The 21,162-nt window shown below is 44.5% G+C and overlaps 1 protein-coding gene across 22 annotated transcripts in view; it reads left to right on the plus strand.

Moving 5' to 3' along the window:
• Positions 1-21,162, plus strand: part of Limch1 (LIM and calponin homology domains 1) — a 325,160-nt gene that overhangs the window by 233,893 nt on the left and 70,105 nt on the right. For 12 of the 22 annotated variants that reach the window (XM_015993475.3, XM_006974628.4, XM_076546394.1 and 9 more), the window contains exons 5-8: positions 570-600; positions 2,120-2,230; positions 9,674-9,869; positions 15,077-15,329. In XM_015993475.3, the coding sequence (XP_015848961.1) occupies positions 570-600; positions 2,120-2,230; positions 9,674-9,869; positions 15,077-15,329 (591 nt within the window). Of the gene's footprint in view, positions 1-569; positions 601-2,119; positions 2,231-9,171; positions 9,330-9,673; positions 9,870-15,076; positions 15,330-16,224; positions 16,486-21,162 lie in introns of those variants that run through there. The other 10 variants (XM_076546389.1, XM_076546391.1, XM_042257477.2 and 7 more) reach the window with 5 other exon arrangements.

Consider the following 21,162-nt stretch of genomic DNA (forward strand, 5'->3'; position numbering starts at 1 on the left):
ATTATTATATGTGTTTTTTAACACATGTGCATACATTTGAAATAGTATGCGTATTTTCCTGTTTATGACCAATTTTTCATTCTAATTTGTAGCCAGGGGGTGGGGTGGGGAGAAACCATTTAGATAGTACAGCTTCTTACACATGTGTTTTCAGGTCTGTTTCACTAAGTTGTCAGACCTGTATTAAATGTACTTGCATGAAGAAGACTTAGGAGATATGGTCAAATTTCCTTCAAGACAGTATCTTCAACAATCAAGTTTGTAAATTCAAATATAAATAGTCCCAGTTTTGAACGGAATTCTCATCTTTCATATGTTCAAAAGCATTTACCTTGCCTGGCATCCTGCAAGACTTCAGTCCTCCCTGGTCCTCCTACAGGTTTTCGTTTGTTTGTTTATTGTTTTTCCTACAAGTGAAACTACCAGCCATAGGCCTTAAAAAGTCTGCCATATCTTTCTGATTTTATTTTATGTGTTTTTTTGCAAGCGTGTCTTTGAGGTGTTTAAGGAACGACCACACTGAAGAAACTGCTATTCTAATAATGTTTTGTTTTTCTTGCCTGACCTAGGAACCTTGATTATAGCCGGAAGCTAAAAAACGTAAGTGTTTTAACATCTCTCTCTCTAAGTTTGTATACTTTTGACTTTAATGGTCCAAGGTTGATGTTTAGCTAAATGCAGTGCATCTAATAGGCCTCATTAGAAAGGCTCTTTCTTAGGAAAATGTGTATGCATCTCTTATAGAATGGTTAATAACTGTGCTAGAGCTAAAAAGAGTAGATTTGGAGGCTTTGCTCTAATCAGAGTTCAGTCTAGAAACAAACGAATAAAAGCTTGTGTTCTGTGGCGGTTCGTTTTCTTAACACACACAGTGATCGGTTTCAACATTAACATTAGCCATTTCCATTTGTGGCCCAGATGGGATCGCAGTCAGCACACGTTAGTTATATTATGGTTCTAGTTAATGTCCTTACATTCAGTATTGTCTGTTCTCTGGGAATTTATTTGTAAGAACTCAGTTAATAAAAGACCTTCTGGAAGTTTGGAAGGATTCATGATGTAAGAGTTTCCCACAGCGGTAGAAAACTGAACCGCATCATAATGCTCATGCACATAGCTATACTTCGGGCCCATGGCCAGCTGGACCCATAATGCCTATGTCCCATTATCCAGAGCATTTTCTGGCCCGCCACGGGGAAGGTAGTGCAATAAGTCCTTTCCAGCATAGACGAAGCAAAAAGACAGAATGTGAACATAAAGTCTAGGCTTTTGCATGGACTTCTCATCCCTATGATTCAGCCAAGGAGCACAACTTGAGCCAATCCCTGATTTTTTTTTTTTCCTCCAACTCAAAGTAAAGAAGATTTTTGTTTTGGTGGACAGTTCTTTGGAGAGACAGCATAAAACAAATGTAGGACAGTAACCTCAGACCACTGGATATCTATGACAGTCCTCAGCATCCAAGTTTGTTTAACTGATAGCAATTGTGTCAAGGCTAAAATATCCCCATCGCAGATTAATGGGGGTGTGGCCACACTCTGATGCGAGAGGCCAGTAGGTCCCACTCTCTGGGCATTGCTGACTCTGACATCACTTAGATGTACTGTGTTGATCCTGTGCCACGGAGCACTCAGTAACCTTTATCACTCCTTTGGGACTTTTGCCATCCATCCCAGTAGGTTCTCCGTGTACACAAAGTGGAAATTGGGGCCTCTGAAAGAACCCATCTCAAATGGAGCTGACAGTCTCCTGCATCGCTTGTCTGGGTAACGACTCCAAAGAGTTTGTGGGACAGTGATGTCCAATGAGAGCGTCATTTTGGAGGATTTATTTTTCCCTTCTTTCTCACTCAGAGATCACTTTCTCACAACCTCCTTTATCCTAGAGCTGGAGACTTGCTGGACTGAACCGTGTGTCTGGGTCAATGGGAACAGCATTGGGTTCCCATTGCCGCGATCTCACATTAATGAGTGCAGCATGACTGGTTTTCACAAGTCGGTGGTGCTGAGCTGTTCCTTCCTGCTTAGCTGTTCCTTCCTGGAGGGTTCCCGAGCCCCATGCTGACGTATCTTTCCTCAGGACAAATCCTCCCACCCTTATGCATTGTTCCGTTCCATAGGTGTTGGTGACCATTTATTGGCTGGGGAAAGCCGCAAACAGCTGTGCGTCCTACAGTGGAACCACCCTGAACCTGAAGGAGTTTGAAGGACTGTTGGCCCAGATGCGAAAGGTAACTTGGCTTTTCTTCCTCATCCCTGGAGGGTTGGACAAAGCAGGAAAGCAACACGTTTGTAAGATGATTACAGTTCTGGGACTAGAGTGCTCAGTGGGGAAGAACATTTGATACTCTTCCAGAGGACCTGGGTTCAGTTCCCAGAAGCCACATGGAAGCCCACAACCTTAAGTAACTCCAGTTCCAGGGGATATGATGCCCTCTTCTGAGCTCTGTGGGCATACATGCAGAGAAAACACTCACACACATAGAATAAAAAAATCTTTACTAAAGTGAAGATAATTATAGTTTCGCATGGCGGAACTGTACTGACCCATGGTATACATTCAAGAAAGGGTCCATTTGTCTTACCCAGAGCATATTAGCCTCCTGAGTCTCCGTTTTATGATACAGTCTTTGGTGATTGGAAAGTCTGAGCCGGCTCCAACGGTAGTTTGGAAAGAGCGAGTCTGGTATGTTGGTGTGCAGCTTGGTACAACCATGGAGCTCATGCCTTGTGCATCTGGGGGAGGCGATGCTTGAATTAAACAATGTGGCATTCTGTGAAAACAACCACTGGTTCTGCACTTTCAGCCTAAAGGTCATCGTGTTTGCCTGTTAGGGCCTTGATGTGGGTGAGGTGATGCCAGCCATGTCCTTGCCCCGGCCCCCGCCCTGGACGGGCTCTGAGAAGTTAGATGTTTCCTTCTACTGGGTCTGTCTGATGATTGTTGTGTCTGAGTGATCTGGAAACTCGGAAAATGGTTTAAAGCTTGATGTGTTTATTTGACAAAATATTTGATGGCATATCATTAAAAACGTGGTTTGTTTGCTTGTGGAGAAGATTGACAGAAGGTAGGAGCATGCAGAATGCTTTGTATGTGCCTGCCTTTTAAAGGCTCAGCAATAGAGTTAATTCATACAAAACAGTGGTTCAGCCTCGGTAAGCAGGAAGGCTCCCTTGCAGTTATCATCCTTGTATTTTGGTCAGGGCCGTCTCAGAGCATAAATAATTGAGGGCAGCTCTTCCTTGCTTTTCTACCATACAAAATAAATCCACTAGCGAGACTCAAAGATATCCAAAGGGCCAGCAAGTTGGCCCATTGAGTTAAGATGCTGCCACCTGGCCTTATGACCTGAGACCCACGTGGGGGAAGGGGAGATCTGATCCACACAAGTGTTCCTCAGACCTTCATGTATATACCCAGATCTCATAGAGAGAGAGAGAGAGAGAGACAGAGAGACAGAGAGAGAGAGATGAAATAAAAAATTTTCAGGACATTCAGACCTTCATGATTTTAATTCTGAAGGCAAGAATTTGTTCCAACTTTCTAATAAATTGTTCCTCTTTCCTTAAAGCAATGGTTCTCAATCTGTGGGTCATGACCCTTAGACAGGGTCGCATATCAGATATCTTGCATATCAGATAGTTACATTATGATTCATAACAGTAGCAAAATTACAGGTATGAAGTAGCAACAGAAATAACTGTGGTTGGTGGTTACCAAGCAACATGAGGCACTGCATAAAGGCTCCCAGCATTAGGAAGGTGGAGACCCACTGCCTTAAAGCTAATAGTCTCTACATTTGCCAGTCTGGCTCACATATCTATAATGGATAAAGCAGGGTTGAGCGTGTACTCAGTGTAGAGGACTGGCCTGGCATGCATTAGGCCCTGGGTTTGGTTCCTAGCACTGAAAACAACAACAGCAGAACAACCTTTGTATTTATTGTGACCTATGGAACAAATACACCCACACCGTAAGCACAACCCATTGTCTCTTGCCCTGGCTCTCTATTACCCCTCCCTCCATCTTTCATCTCACTATTCAGAGTGCCATTGCTGGGTGGGAGTTGGAGGTGTAAATGGTTGCTTCTGTATTCAATTGTACTTGGGTAATACTAGGTGGGTCATCTGTTGAAAGCTGCTGAAATCTCACAGCCCTGCTGATGGATGAGGAAGAGCCTAGTCTGCTTTGCTAGCTCCCTTCCTGCTGAGACGATGCCTGCAGCTGCCTGGAAGTGCCTGGAAGTCGGCAGCTGCTTCTCTTTGGAGTGAATGTAGATAGCACCACAGGATGCAATGCAGGGGTTGACACGGCTAGGCAAAGCATGGCTCTTCACGACTGTGGCCCCCTGTGGTACTCCCAGGCCATAGCGGTGCTTAAGAACAGACGACCTGGAAGATAGTGGTCTATCCAAATACTGGCAATATTTTGTATCTGATCTATATTATTCCATGCTCTCACTTATGATTGGGTTCAACTGCAAAATGTAAAAAACTCAAAATAACAGCTGAAAGGAATGTTTTCTTTTTTCTCATATAAGTGGGATTTGGGTGTGAGCAAGCAGTCCAGAGTGAGTGTGGCAGTTCTGCACCTGGACGATGCCAGGAAGCCCAGACCCTTGTGTCCCATGCGCCATCATTCCCAGCCCACGCCTTCTCCCTGCTGGCTCAAGCTAGCTAACTGCTCAGACTTTTTCCCTGTTATGTCTACATTCAAGTCAGGAAGAAGGGGAAACAGAGAAAAGGGCTACCCTTTGAGCACGTTTTTAGAAAAATACACACTACATCCTGCTGTGGTTTGAATGCCCCCCCCCCCTTATAAAACTCCTGCTGGACCTTAACTGCGGTGGTGGTAACAGGAGTTATACTCTCAGGGCTATTTGGCCGTGGGGGGTACAGTCTCACAAATGGATTGATGCTGTGGTTGCCAGAGTGGGTTTCTTATCCCAGCTGTGTTATCAAGGCACACTGTCCATTGCACACACATTCTCTGGGTAGAGAATGGCTTCTATCATGTTAGGAAGGTCTTTCTCCATGCCAGCACCTTGACATTGGATTTAGCAGACGTTGGAACTTTGATATGTAAGTTCTTTTTAAATTACCTAGTCTGTGGCATTCTGTTCTAGCAGAAGAAAATGGACAATAGCAACTCCCAGTTCACATCTCATTGACTTGAACTTGGTCACAAATTCATACCCATCCACAAGTAAAGGCTTGGAAAAGAAAGGCTTTATTTGGCGCATCTATGTGTATCTAGTATGTATCTATGTGTATCTATGTGTATCTATGTGTATCTAGTATGTATATGTGTGTGTGTATATATATATATATATATATATATATATATATATATATATATATATATATATATACTAGATGAGAAGTAGACAGATTTTGTGGGACAACTGAACACTGTGTACAGAGGCTGGCTGAAATAAATTTGAAATTAAATTTGTGTCTTCCTCAAAGGGGACTAACTGGAAAATTTTAATATTAACTTTTCTAGTGGAAAATGTGTGCAAAAATCAGTAACTATAGGGTACTTACTCTATAATTAATATGTGGAGAGCCCTTAGCAAGAATTCTGAAGTGGAAGGGGAAGCTTGGAGCTCTCAGTGTTGTGAACCATGTAGGTTATCTCTCCATGCCCTCCACTCATCATTCCCATCTCTCCTGGAGTTTATTCTCCTTCCTGTAAGCAAGTCAACCCTCATAAAGGGATGCAGTTAATAGCATCTCCAGGGAAGATGCTTCTAGTTCCTGGAAAGGGAAGGAAGTATTTCTCTAGGCTCAGAGGTATAATTCCAAGGAATGGCTGACCTGTTCTACACTAGTCATTGTGACCATGGGTGGCCCACCCCATTCCTGATCCAAGAGGTGAGGCATCAATATGAGGAAGGGATAGAAAGGGGGACATGGGACTAGCAAACAAATCCTGGAGAGACGAGTGCACAAAATAGCCACTACCATCATACTCGTTCTCCAATTTTGTATCTACCTACCTTTTTCTGTTTATCTGTGGTCTTCCCTATCAGAACTCGAGGTTCCTACAAATAAGGCACCCGTTGATTTATTTTTATGATGCTGGGTCCCTGGGGCTAGAATACTACCTAGAAGGCCCTTGGGCAGGATCTGTAGAATGAATCACTTATGTTGGAGAAGTTAAACCTCAGACATGTTGGAGCAGCACTCAGCCACCCTATAAATCACACAGCAAGCCGAAAAATGTTGAGGTGTCCAGAGAAGGCATCTGGAGTGTCTTAGATACTGTCAGTCACCCACGGGCCCTTGCTGGCTCTCATTAACACTCACAGAGGGACTAGGAAGAAGGGGATTAGTGAAATAAGCCGTGAGTTTGTGGAGACCAGAGGCACCCATTCCCTTTATGAACCCTTTCCCCAGAACAGTGAGCAGTTGGTCCGGTGGGTTGATTTCAGTCTTCCCCGCCTTCCCTTGAGAGCTCTGCGGAAGATGGTCTACTGTGCTCCAAGATGAAAGGCACAGATAATGCAATTAGACCCCATGAAAGACTTAGACATACCTGTCTTTGTTAGTTTATATTTTCCACCCTCCCCCAAAAGACTCACTATAAAGTCCTCCCAGACCCGCCCCCCCAAAAAAAAAGTGTGGTGACTTGATTGAAACCAGTAAAACTGGAAGTCCAGTGGATGAGCACATTTTTTTACTTCTGACTAACAAGTCAGCCTCTTGGTTTACCTGTGGCATTCCTGGGAGGCCAGCGTGGCCAGATTGGCCACAGTGACCTACTCTCCGCTTTTCAGACTGTCCACGCCATCTATTTCCCCACTGGGAACTCCATCTTGGCTTACTATGTAGTCATGAACATGGTAAGCTTTCTATTTTTCTTTCCCGTGAGCATCAGGGAGACAGCTGCTGAGGCTCCAGGAACAGACATACTGGGACCCTCTTTCTTCCTGAACCTTCTCCTGCAGTTGGGGTTGCGGGGAAGACCCAGGCTTCATGGAATGCCTTTCTGATACTATGTTCTTGAAAATTCAGTTTTGTCATGTGGCACGAAGCAGCCTGTAAGCATGTCACTTCCAGCTGCCACCAGTGGTCCCTCCCCCTGACTGCCTGTTTTTTTTGCAAGGCACTGAGGTATAAGTAGAGAAAGAACAGGTCAGTGTGGAAAGTGTTGCCTTTGACACCGGTGTATAAATATTGTATAGTTTCTATATTAAAATGTGTATGCCTCAGTGAAGGAATAGTAGTTAAGGCCATTGCTGATATTTTGTAGAGTCCTTACTCTGCGTCATCCCCTGTTTCAAATACTTTCCACGCATCACGTGTTTAATAGTCCCAGAAACTCTGTTGGATGGGTATCTTTGCTGTGTCCCATTTTATAGATGAAGACCCATGAGGCGACGTGAGTTGCCTAATGTCACACAGCTAACAAGACTTAAACCCAGCCATTGTGGCTTCTGAAGCTGAGCCTTTGGCCATGGCCCCAGCTTGCATCTCTTTTGTGACATTTCTCCTTCAGTCATTTGGTGGTAAACAGCATCAGTTAGGAGACATAACTCAGACTGGCAAGCATTCCCCATGCAAGGATGCAGATAACACCCAGTCTTGAGCCATCTTGCCAACCCCTAGAGACGAATCGTTTTAGGTTTTTTTTTTTTTTTTTAAGTATTTACCATTTACTGTGTGTGGCTTAAGTTAAAGTAACTCTCTGATTCCTCTTTTTCTCTTCTATAAAATAAGGGTATTTATTATTAACTACCACATTGGCTGGGTATGGGGGTAAATAACATGATATGCAGAAAGCATGACCCAGACATATAATAAGTGTTCAATAAAAGTAAGCTTCATCTTTTAGTCATTTGGTTGATGAGTAATTTACAATAATAACTTGTATTCCCAAAGAAGCTCAATTTGACCCTCTCTCTTACCCAGGTCTATGTTTCTCAGTGAGTCCTGTGTTCTTTTTTCAACTTCTCAGGCCTGGATTTTATTCCAAATTCTGCTTAACTTTTGACCTGCAAGTAATTAACCTTAATTTCCATAAGTGGCATTTCTGAGCCGTGGTCCTGAACCTGTGGGTCCTGACCGCTTTGGGGTTGAACGACCCTTTCACAAGGGCCAGATATCAGATCCCCTGCATGTCAGGTATTTACATTACAGTTCATGACAGGAGCAAAATTACAGCTATGAAGTACCAACAATTTTATGGTTGGGGGTCACCACAGCCTGAGGAGCTGTATTCAAGGGTCAGAGCATTGGGAAGGTTGAGAACCACTGGTCTAGAGTCTTGTTGCTGGACTCACCCAGGCATTTGACAGCCTAGTCTTCAGGGCCATTAATCGGCTGGGGCTGCAGGGTCCTCCCCTCCCCCAGCCCTGCCCCTGTCCTCTTGCCCACTCCTTCCTCCTGATGGGAAACCTGAGTGTGCCTGGTGAATTACAACCATTCCAACCCCATGCCTGTCTCCCCAGGGCGGGGAATGGGTCAGAAGCGCACCCCTTCCATAATTGTTGGAAACAGCCAGCAATTATAGTTCCTGCAAAGGCATGAGCTCCCAGGGCCCCTCAGACAGAATTAGACCAGCGGGCGTCTCAAACTGCAAACAGGGAGGGTGTTGATTTATTTATTTTTTCCTTTCCATTGGGAATGCAGAGGGGACCTCCATGTGCATCCCGGGGAGATCTGCGGGGCAGTATTCCAGACTTGGTCTGTGAGAGCATACTCCTCTGCCAGTGTGCTCTACGGGCTTGATTTCTAGCGACAGTCTCGGGGATATTAAGCGGAGGTTTATCTCTGAGTGACGGGAGTTTTTTTTTTTTTTTCCGTCAGCCTGGACTATTGTAATGAATGCGAAGGCACTGGCAGGAACAAGGCTTTTATTATAATGCGAGGGTGAGGATGATTTTGACTGACCTTTCTTCTGCTGGAGTTTCAGTGTTTTAGTATGTGCCGCTTGTGCTGGAAAGAATTTATAATCACAGGCTGTCAAAGGCAGCCATTGTTCTCCTTGCTCTGAACATGTGGGTCAGCCACAAGTGCCTGCAGCTCCCCCAACGCCAAGAGCTGGCGGAGAGAGAGCATGCCTGGATTCTTCCGAGGCATCAGGAAAAGCGTTTTGCATATTTTTCATTGCCTTTTTTTTTTTTTTTTTAACTTTTGCCTCAGAAAGACAGCTCGCTTTCAGAGCAGGAATTTCCCTCCAAGGTAGCAGGAGAGGGAAGCATGCAGCTCCAGAATTTCACAGCCCTGATTCTGCCTGCATTTGCCAGATAGCCTAGCCCTGGACAGTAGCGCTGAACCAGGGACTCGTCCCAGAGACATGCGGTTATGGATTCCGAAAGACAGGTCAAAGGTTTTGTCTTTATGGTCAATGATTATTGCATTCTTGTGAATCCGAACTTTGTGATTCTCTATATTTAGTTACTTTTTAAAAAAAAAAAAAAAATTATGGGATATGAGTTTCTTGGGGATTTTTTTTTTTAAGTTGTGCATGATTTTCTAATTGAAAGGATGCAGCAGAGAAAGGCTGAGGAATTGGATGCTCACCTGCTGATTAACCTCGTTAGCTAGCTGCCATGACTTTTCCACACCAGATTGCCTATGCAAGTATCTCTCGGACCCCTGGAGACCGGGATAACAGATGTATGTTGCTGTCATATCTGAAATTCTTCCGTTTTATTTTGGGACAGGAGACTGACGACATTGAGAGTCCGAAGCGCAGTATCCGAGACAGTGGCTATATTGACTGCTGGGACTCTGAACGCAGCGACTCCCTCTCCCCTCCCCGCCACGGCCGAGATGACTCCTTCGACAGCCTGGATTCTTTTGGCTCCCGCTCCCGGCAGACACCTTCACCAGATGTAGTTCTCAGGGGAAGCAGTGATGGTAGGTTGGCTCTTCCTAAGGCGCCCATCTTGGGAGTTAATCGTTACCAGGAGTTTCAGGGGGCATGGTTAGAGAGTGAGGGCCGGGAAGGCAGTCTCCATACCCACCTGGCTGGAGCCTGGGAAGTCTATAAAACTAGCCGGGGGAAGGGAAAAGTCTTTGACTCTTGTTCTTCGTGGCTTTCAGAATTTTGCTTGGCTTTGCCCGCGGTGCATTCGAACACTGCCTCCCTCAGTGAGTGTATCTTCTGTTGGAAAATGTGTTACATCATTCTTCCCTGAATCGAGATGCTGTGCAGACCATTAGCTCATAAAGTGTACCCCCCTTTTTATATACTGTGGGTGCAAGGAAGGGAAATATTAGTGAGTAACACACTGTGGAAGGGAACATGAAACAACTCCGCAGCAAACTAGAAGTACGCTTTACATCCTCAAAGCCGGGGGGGGGGGGGGGGGGGCTGGGGCTGTGCCCCCCTCCATTAGCGCCTATTTTATCAATCAATTTGATGCTTAGCACATCTCACTGGTGGGCTAGCTCGGTGCAAATGGCCATGAATGAATAGTACATAGCCAGGTCGTTTGTTGGCCCCAAGGCTGAATTTTATTTAAAGCCTGCAGATTTGATATTACTTGTATGGAATGATCATTATTTTCTCTCCAGGAAAAAAAAAAAAAGTGTGGTCCTGTAGCCTGATGTGAGTTCAGCGGCTGTTACTAAGAGCTGCTTACTTTACTTCTCTTGCACCTTGGGGCTTTTCACGAGAGCAGGTGGCTTGCATGTGTAAACTTGCAGAACAACAGTAAGGCTGGTGGGGGATTTCTGTTGTTGTTTCTGTTTTTGCATATGTTGCTTGGTTGATCGCAATATTTTGGGATAGCCCTCTACTGTCTGAGATCAAGATTATCCTTTGTGGCTGCGGTGTTGACATTAAATTCTTACTGTAGTTTTTTGTTGGTTTAGTGAAGTACTAGAGATCGATGCTAGGCCTCGTGCAGTCTAAGTGAGTGCTGGACCACTGAGCTGCATCCCAGCCTCTGAGCTATGCAAGTCACTGTGATGCTTGACTACTTCCCAGGTCCAGGTTCTAAGTTAGACCAGATGCTTACTTAGCACGCAGTATCTTGCTTAATCTTCAGCCTAGATGTTGGTGTCTGGCCACATCTTAAGTTATCCTTACATGGAGCTGGGAGACACCCCTACTCCTTATTTTACAGATGTGTCTTCAGGAGTTTAAGTCTTTGTCCCAACATTTCTAAATGATAAAAATCACGGTCGGTCTAATTTAATTGGGTCAGCCTCAAGAAGCATGGGTCCAAATGGGTGTACTCTTAATTTACCCAGGCTACTTTGGTCTTGACCCGGTAGAAGTTTTATTCTGAACTCACTGAACAAATGTGTTGGCTCAGAATATATACTTTTCAGCTGACAGATTAGCCTCGGGGCCACGTAGTGTGCGACTCCTCAAGAATTCCATGGTACATTGTGAGCTGCTTGAGAAATATTTCTGAAATTTTATTTGACATCTTAAATACCACCCACAGCACTAGACGTTAAAATACCAAGTCCGTGATCTAATTATGCTCCAGTATAACCCAAGCATGGGTTTCCCTTTACAAAAGCCATCTCGACCAAACTGTTTCACCCATGCTGTTTGTTTTAACCTCTAAAAAAATGACCGTTTTTTTCTATAACTGGTACTGGGGATGCTTTAGTCTGTCACCAGCTTTGAGGGGTTCAGAGTTTAAACCGCATCTTGAAAGGATTTGAGATGGTGATTAGTAACATTATGCTAAAATATCCCAAAGCACAGTTTAGTTGCAGCAATTAAAACTGATAAACTAGAGCCTATTTATAAATGCTTTCTCCATTAGATGAACACTGGAGAATACAGCCCTACCGTTCCCCGTCACTGGCATCTCCATAGGTTTTACCAGTCAATCTGATACCTTCAGGGATACCTTCCTGTAAACTAATCAGGACCCAGTGAAGCTTTAAAAGAAAAAACACATTTCTTAATCGTCCTTTCCAGTATGTTCCTTTAAAATGATGCTCATCAGTAAGATTGCTAGTTCTAATGAATAGTTCCATGTTTGGAAGATTTTTTTTTTTTTTGAGGGGGGATGTCTTAACATTTTTTTGTCCCCGGACTCACAACCAATCTGGGGCAATTTTAACATAAAATTCTTTCCCTTTGTATTGGGTCCATATGGAAGGCTTCAGCTGTGTTATTACGGATGGGTACCCACTGATCAATTCAAAAGAGACAAGCCACGTTCAGAAGTGCCATGATTCTGATTTGGATACAGTTTCCTGGCAGGCTTGCTTCAGCCAACATGTCTTGCCAGCCAGATACCAAGTGCCTCCTTCCGCTTCCACAAGCGTCACCTGTGAGGTCACTCAGAAAACTTCAGTGAACAGAAAACATAACATTGTACTCATGTTGCTTTAAAATTAGTAATAGTTCATAAATATGACTCATTGCCTTAATTCAGTATGCCAATATTTTTTTTAAAAAGATGTGTTACAAAAAAAATATAAAGAGTAAGTACAAGTAAAATGCTAGAAAAAAATGACAAAGTCTTTGTAATTTTGGGGTGTTTGGCAGCAGATATGTGGAAGGAAGAGGGGGTGGAGGAGGGTAAGGAAACCAAATGGCTCTACTTGCTGGTAAGCACCTGGAAAAGAGGGGTGAGACTTTGATAAAATGATAGTGCACCGTGTGCTCCGTTCTGTTTTCCTAACTCTGAACGTTTGGGGAGAAGCCAGCCTGGTAGCTTTCCAGGGCCGCAGGATGAAGGGAAGTAACAATCTTTTTCAGGTCTAGCCTTACAATTACCCCGGCACACCACAGCAGCCTTCCTGAGGTCCCCAGCGCCATTTCACCTAACCCTCACACCACCTCAGGGGAACACTAGTGTCTCCTCTGTGAAGGCCACGGGAACCTAGGGGACCTGGGGTTTCAACTCCCCGTGTTGGGGAGCTCACAGGTGGTGCACCGGAAATGCCATCTTGGCTGTGCGTCTTTGAAGCTGCCCACTCCACAGCTAAGACCAGGGACACGGGCAGGTTAACGTTTCTTAAAATGTCTGTTGAGACCATCCCGAAGAGTAATTCAAGGAGGAAAGGGGTGTGCTTACATGCTAACGTATTTTGAGACTTTCAGTATATTGTGATAATATTTAGATGTGATACAGAAATGTGGCCCCTAGACTATAGATTGAGGAATCCAAGACAACTGTAACCATCACTAAGCTGTCATAGTAAATGCTTTCATTCATTTATTCGGCACACTGGAGTAGTTCCCCTAGCCGGGACACTGTAAAAAGATGTTTTTTTTTTTTTTTTTTCTCAGAGCAGTGTGCTCACGGGACAGAACGTTGGGTGTCTGGAGAGCAGAATCCAGTCTCCCCGAGCCCACACTAATCAGCCATGGGGGGGGGGGGGACCTCTCTGAGCCTGTTTCTATCCTTATAAAGAGAGGCTACTCTCAAGTGGAGAAACAAATCCATGTGCTTGGCAAGGCCAGGCGGTGTGCGTATTTGTTTACAGGCAACATTTTATTTTGGCACTGACAGATACACTTGTTAAAACTTGTGGTGGGAAAGGGGCTAAAGAATGAACCAAACACTAACAAGCCAGGAAGTGGCCAAAATTTCAGAAGAGAGACCGTAAGTGCGTGCCATGAATAATTCATAGTCTGACTATTTCACATACAATGAACAACTTGTTCACAGCCAGTGCTTTTTAACTTTTACGGTCTCTTAAACATCATTTTATCGTCTAATCTTTGGGGCAAATCCTTTCATCCCAGTCTCACAGAAGAGGACATTTAAGTGTGTTAGGGGCAAACTTCGGAAGCCACAGCTCCTGTGTGACGGACCCAGACCGTTAGGTTACAAAGAGTAGGCGGCAAGTATTAAACTCTAGGTGCCGGATACTGGGCCAACAGCTGTAGGTGGATTCCACCCTTCCAGTAGTCCCATAAAGCAGATGGCATTGTTACCCTCACTTTACAGATTAGTAGTCGGGTTAACAAGACTAATGAATAACAGAGATGGAGATGGAGTGGCTCTAGCCTTACACACTACCCCCTCTGCCTTGTTCCGGCTCTTGGCTCTCTTCCTAAGCATCAATGTCTTTGTTATCAACAGAGTCAGAATGATGTCATGCTCTCATTCATTGATTAAGAGTTTTCAACCAGCTTTAAAATAGCAGCTACTCATACGATTGTGTTTGTCTTCATTCTAATAGACCTTAGAAATCTAACAACATGAGACTTGGGCTTTTCACAAAGAATATTTTACAGTTACTGGGGCCATGCTCTAGGCGCAAGGCTGGTGTTGGCAGCGCTGGATTCCTTTGCATTCAAAACAAGACAAAACACTTTTTCAGCCAAACTAATTCATGTCTCCATCTTTGTGGGAGATGCCCATTGGCTGCAATGGCATGCCTTAGAAGCTGTATACTGGACGGCTCTGGTTCTTAAAACAAAGGGAGAAAGAACCATGTACAGGGAGAGAAGACATGACCATGGGTTGGTAGCCACAGTAGGAAGAAGATTTTCCCCAGCTCAGGGACCTGGGAAAAGTGTGTAGAAGAAGGCGTAACCTCTTGAAAGGTCAACCTTCAATGAAGTCCAACTGGTCACTTTTCTAAGCTCTGCCATCCTTGTCTGTCTTTGCTACTAGATAATTTGTGTCTTCTCCGTGTTCTGAAGCAGGGTGAAAGATACAGAAAGACAAATCATTTCTAATGCATACTTGTCACAATGTCTAGCACAGTACACTCTGGCTAGACATCAGTAAAAACCCCACTGGAGAACTGATGAGATTTTCTTTTGAGAGTGGCCAAAGCATAAGGCTTGGCAGGCAAACAAGTCCACATAACTGTGTCATTTACTGTAATTCCAGACACACTTAAGCTTATCTCTATGAAAAAAAGAAAAAAAGACAGGGAGAGAGAGAGAGAAAAAAAAACCTACCACCACCACTACTACCGCCAATAAAAAACATGCTTGTAGTTTTTTGGTTTTTTCCTCACTGAAATTGAGGCCTCTTTCCAGAGGAGGTTAATGTAGACACTTTCCAAGTTACTAGCTCAAGGTATGGATTCCAGAACACACAAGATTGTATTAGAGATGCCACTGCGCTGCTGCGTGTCTCTGCTAGCCCGACACACTTCCCCAGCCTTTGTCTTGTCTTTGCCAGGAAGAGGAAGCGACTCTGAATCCGACTTGCCGCACCGGAAGTTGCCGGATGTGAAGAAAGATGATATGTCTGCACGACGGACTTCCCATGGCGAGCCGAAGTCTGCAGTGCCTTTTAACCAGTACCTCCCGAACAAAAGCAACCAGACCGCCTACGTCCCGGCGCCTCTGAGAAAGAAGAAGGTGGAGCGGGAGGAGTACCGGAAGAGCTGGAGCATGGCCACCTCCCCCCTGGGCGGGGAGAGGCCCTTCAGGTAGGAATGAGGTTTCGGTACTTCGAGGCACCATTTTGGAGGAAAGTAAGTGGCCAGTGCATCCCAGAGAGCTTGCCATAGGATACCGATTTCTTGCGCCATGCCTGGCACAGAGTAAGGTACCCAAGAAATACTTCCGCTGAGGAGCGGATGCTCTGGGCCGGTTCTGTTGACCGAAGGTGGAAAACACACATGTGTCACGTGTGTCCTGTTGTGGAGGCTGCCCGACTTCTGAGCCCGTTACAGTGGGGGTACAAAGACTGGGCACAGAGAGTCTTGGTGCACTCGTGTAGAGCAAGCACGAGAGAACAGCACTGACGGGCCTTGAAGATCAGTGTAGACAAGGGTCAGAATAAATAGAAGACATGTTTTACATTTGTTTTAGAGAAGGAAACTGTTTCCTTAATCTCCGTATGAAGGTACATATTTATCCTGCGAATACTTGTTAAGTGCTGAGTATCGATTATGTGCTGCGTGCGGTCTTTTAGGGTTTGGGGACCCAGTAGTCAAACAGTAAGAAACAGTCCCTGCCTTTAGTAACCTTATAAGGACTTTAATATCTCATTTTTATTATCTACGATTTTTCCACTAAGGAAATGTTTAGCTAAAAATTTTGCTTATTGATCAAAACTAATGAATTTTACCTTTCCAGCAGAAAAAGTTTTTTGTTTTCAGTATCAAGTTTACAAGAGTCCTTGATCCGCATGTGTAGGAGAAGTGCATTGTATTAATTAGCTACGCTAAGTTGCCCTCACATTAGCAGGATCCCATTCTGGGCTGTGATTGTTAATTTTTTTTTTAGTTAAAAGTGATATCAGAATGTCTTGGAAGCGATGTCCGGTCTGTTCCCTGACCTGACTATTAGCTTAGTAAACCATGTTGTCCAACTCACTAGTTATCCTGAAACAATAGAGGAGGAGGGGAGTGAAGCAGGGTCTCCTGGTGAAGATGACCCCAGCAGCCAGACGGGCCCGGATGGGTGGCCTCACTGTGGGTTAGAACCTCCTCTCAGCCATGGTGAGGCACAGTCTCCTGAGGATGTGGCTGTAGTACCAACTGCCGTTCCTGAAGACAGAGATGCCGTGGAAAGCCAAAAGCGCAGAAAGCTGGAGCAAGCTGGGATCAAGGTCATGCCCGCAGCACAGCGCTTTGCCAGGTTAGCTCTGCCAGCTGAGGGCTGGCCTGGCTGGCCTTCTGCATGCCCGCAGGTTTGGACTCCGTCTAGCAAGTTGGACTTCTCATCTTGTTTCTCCAGTTGCTACATGTCCATTGCATTACCCCTCCCTGCTCGGGACAAGTAGAAATAGATATTCTGCCTTGGGGCATGTCTCTGCTAAGTCCTCGGCTAGCTAAAGTGGAGATAAAGTGTGAGCTCCTCTGTGCTTCATTAGACGCCATCCCTGTGGTCAGCTATTATGGGCTGCAGGGTTTACCTAGCAATAACATTTAATTCTCCTATTGCCTGTGTCTTGTTAACTTTCATACTACTCCTAAATGGCTCATTACCTCATGTGACCGACCCATCATTAGACTATGTTCAGTGTCTTGAAATAGGGGGCAGTCTGTTCATAGAGAATAACTGGCTTGCAGAAATACACGCTCTTTTAAGGAGTAGTAAGGACTGGATGTGTCGATGTGTTTTCCAAAGCATGGTGATTCAGAAGCTAAGAACAGAACAGTGATGTCATTGCAGCTAAAGGCATTAGTGGACAGTGCCACTGGCTTTGAAGGATAGGTGGTTTGAAGTGTTTTAACAATCAAAGCCACAGAATTCTACAGGTCTACAGTTTTATTGGGGGTGGGGTGGGGTTTTTTTTTTTAATAAGAACCACAGTGATTCTCACAAATAATCTTGCAATCAATGCTTATGTAACAGATGGATGTTCTGAGAAATTTGACACTTGAAATTCCTTTTCATTTAAAAAAAAAAGTCACTAATACACTCACTTTTTTCAAAAGGAGAAACAAAGGATGGGTGATTATATTACTTGTCTTAGTGCTGTGAAAAGAAGTACCTGACCTGAGCCACTTCAGGGAAGAGTGGTTTATTTTTGCCCATGGTCTCAGGGGATATTTCAGTCCATCGTGTCAGGGAGAGTGTGGAGGTGGGAGCAGTGTGGTCATATTGACGGGAGAGTGAGGCAGCTGGATTTATTGTAGCAGGCAGTAGAGAATGGGATCAATAAGGTCAGACTACAACCCCTCCCCCACCCACCCCCAAAGGCTTGTTCCCAGTGACTCACCTCTACCAGTCAGATCCTGTGTCCCATCTCCCAAAACAGTGTCACTGTCCGGAGATCACGTCAACAAACACATAAGCTGGTGGGTATTCTGGTGATAGTTCACCTTCAAAACATAGCAAAGATGTAAGAGCTGGCCAGAGCTGGCCTGGCAGCCAGAGTCAGGTCCTCTGACCATAGAGCACTGCATCTGCCTCCCACACATATATTTCTCTGTATGCTCCCTGTGTGGTTATTTCCATCGTCTAGTTCTTGACCGAAGTATTCAATGTTGGCTTTTATAGATTTAACTGTAAGATAGCTTTGTGTTGATTTTTTTTAAGCACCCAAAAAGAATATATTCCTTCCCTGTTGGTGGTATCCCACAGTTAATCTTCCTACCTTAAACATGTATGCATTTCTAGAAATTTTGATGTAAAGTCTGCTTGTGTTATAAGCAGGGCTCTGAAATAATGAAGAAGAATATCACACTGTATCTTCCCGAATATCCAAATATTCTTTGACTGTGTTGGAAATATACTTTCCCTGTCTCTTCCAAACATCTGCCTATCCCAGAGACCAAGCTAAAAGCTGAATACAGAAATGAATACCATCCCCTTACCCTGCACCGTTTTTCAAACTTGCCCGACTCCCCCTCTTTAGCCTTAGAACACAATCAGAGTATTACTAAGTTATACAGATAAGGGCACAAACCTGCAAAATTAACTTTCTACATCTCGGATGCATATACCTTATTTTTTTTTACCATATCTGTGAAGTCTTTTAGCTAAAATTCATCAAGAAAATCTTTGTCTTTGGAGTCTTTGAAAGAGCAGTAGAGGGTGAGCAAGGAAAGGTGGGGTGCTTCCGGGGCACACACAGGAATAAGATGACAGGGGGCACAGTTGTGTACTTTAGGAGTCCTATCAGTGACCTGCGCCACTCGGTGAGAAGCGTATTTTATAATAAAACATTGAGTTCTTGGATAACGACTCTCGCTCAGCATACAAACATAGAGTCGTGGTTTAAAGTGTGATTCTGGTGGGGGGAAATCCTGTATTTAGGTGGTCATTTATGCTTCTACGCTTGTTTGGTGATACCTGGTTTACTTCTTACCTGTGTCAGCCGAGTTAGCCCTGAAGCAGAAGTCTGCAGCTTGTCACGTCGTCCCACCTCCGACCTCCTCTCACAGCATTCACAGTGGCGTCAGGGCAGCTGTGAATGTTCCTGGAGAATGTCCCCCAGAGTTGCACCGTTCATCCGCTTTAGTCACCAAGAGTTCACTTGGTAGACAGACCTTCAGCGGCTAGCTCACTCCCAAAGCCACGTAGACCATGCCACCAGCCCAGCATGTCTACGGTTTTTGTCACTTAACCTTTTACAAGGCACAGTAGCGTTGGGAGTCATTCTCAGCTTATCCACACTTGGGGTCCTGCTTTTAATGTGGCAAAAAGTGGCTTGACTGGAATGAACTGCAAATCATGACGGGTGTGTGTGTGTGTGTGTGTGTGTGTGTGTGTGTGTGTGTGTGTGTGTGGTCTCAGTGTGGGGAAACGTGAGATTATAAATCATTGAGCTATGCCAATGTCTCTCAGAGCATTTGACCTCAAGGCTCTTGTTTTGACATCCAGATGGATTCTGGCCATCACATTTTTTGGACCCGGCAAGAAGCTAAAGATAATTCTTGAGGGCTGTCGCTCAGTTGGGAAGGGCTGTTTGTCTGGCATATGCTGTACAAGAAAGGGACATACACAGGAGGGTGGGGGACACCTTTAGAGCCAGGCCACTTTTCTCTTTCCTTCCCACGGATCCTCACATACATCTTTGCATTATTTTTAAGCCAGTATATACACAGAGCAAAGGTGCATGTCATTCCATTTCCCCATGAGGTTGGAAGCCAATAGGACCCATACTGCTTGTGAAAAAATGAATCAGGAGGTACCTTAGCATCAAGGAACAGAAAATAAGCCTTCCCAGTAGACATGTGGCAGTTAATATTTATTAGAATTTCCATCAAAGTTTGAAAAAATAGCATATAAACTGCTTTTTCTTCTGTTTTATTTTATGATCATGTTAACTTAATTACTCCTCCCCCTAAGATTCTGCCAAAGAAGCCAGATTTCTGTTTTTAAGAGGGTAAAATAAGAACCAAGATTCACTTCCCCCTAAATTAAAATACCATAGAGATTTGAGTTCTCTTATTTGGTGTTTCCCATTGGAGAAGTACATTTTTTAACTGAATTATAGGTTTCACGTGACCGTACTTCTCTTCTAATTATTTGCACGTGTTTCATCACTCAGTATTTTCCACTAGTCTATGAATCTTCTCAACCACATGGTAATTAATGACAGAGGGGGACAACCCTCCAAGGGACAATAGACATTTTAGAACTCTTCAGAGGAAGAACAGATGTAGCCCAGTGCCAGACACATACTCTTCCGTGTCCCGCTGGACCAGATGCTGGCTTCCTGCTGATTTCTGCACAGATCCCCCAGTCTAGGGACCAGACAGACACAGGCATGACCTTTGTGACTCTGCATGTGTCTGCTGTGCCTGGAGACAGGGTAACAGGTTTCTGCTGTTGCCCATGACATTCCCAAGAGAACGAACAGGCCTTTCTGGAGAGCCCAGTTTCTTTCAATAGATCAGACTCACTGCCAAGCCAAGCTGTCTGCTCATTGCCAAGTAAAAGGGGTGAAAGAGAATGCCAACTCTTCCTTAGTTTATTTCTGTTTTGTGTGTGTGTGTGTGTGTGTGTGTGTGTGTGTGTGTTACATGTGCGTGTTTGTGCTCTTGAGAATGCAAAGGCCAGAGGAGGACACCGTGTATGTTGCTCTGTCAGTCTCCATCTTAGCCCTTGGAGCAGGGTCTCTGATTGAATCTGGAGCTGGGCTGGTGGCCAGAAAGTCCCAGTGATGCCATTGTCTTTGCCTCTCCCCCGCCCCCAGCCTGAGATTATGAGTACATGTGCAGCCACGCCCCTTTAAGTGGGGACTGTGAATTAAAAGTCGGGTTCTTTTGCTTGTACAGCAAGGGCTCACCTACAGAGCTATCTCCCCAGCCCCCTTGGCCCATTCCTTAGTTTTAATCCATAATCTCTCTTATCATGACAGCATTCCTTTGTTTTGTTTTTAGATGAGACTGGCAGAGTTGCCAGATCATAAGCTTGGGCTCTGCATTTCTCCGTTGTTGAACCAGGTCTTGAACTTGTGATCTTCCTGACTCAGCCTCCCAAGTAGCTGTGATTGCAGACCTGTGCCCTTGGGGTCTGCTAGGCTTCTGCATTGCAAGTTACATATGGATTGTATTACTTCTAGTGAGCACTGTCCACCTAGCAATTGCCAACCCTATCAGTAAATGTAAGTCTGAGCAGTCTGACTGATGCTTATGGTTAAAGTTACTTAACTAAGTTCGTAGAACTTGAACTAGAGGCTTTAATATTCTCTGCAAAGTGGATATCATAATTCCTGGTTTGTAGGGTTCTCTTGGTCATCAGTCTATGCACCAGCTTCTCAGACTGGTAGTTATTGAAAATTAAAACTGTATCAGAGTTTAACAATAGACTGCCTTGAAGGACTAAATAATACAGAATAGAAGTCATTGAAATATTTTT

Source organism: Peromyscus maniculatus, chromosome 10 (genome assembly GCF_049852395.1).
Source record: "Peromyscus maniculatus bairdii isolate BWxNUB_F1_BW_parent chromosome 10, HU_Pman_BW_mat_3.1, whole genome shotgun sequence".
In the NCBI taxonomy this organism is placed as follows: Eukaryota; Metazoa; Chordata; class Mammalia; order Rodentia; family Cricetidae; genus Peromyscus; species Peromyscus maniculatus.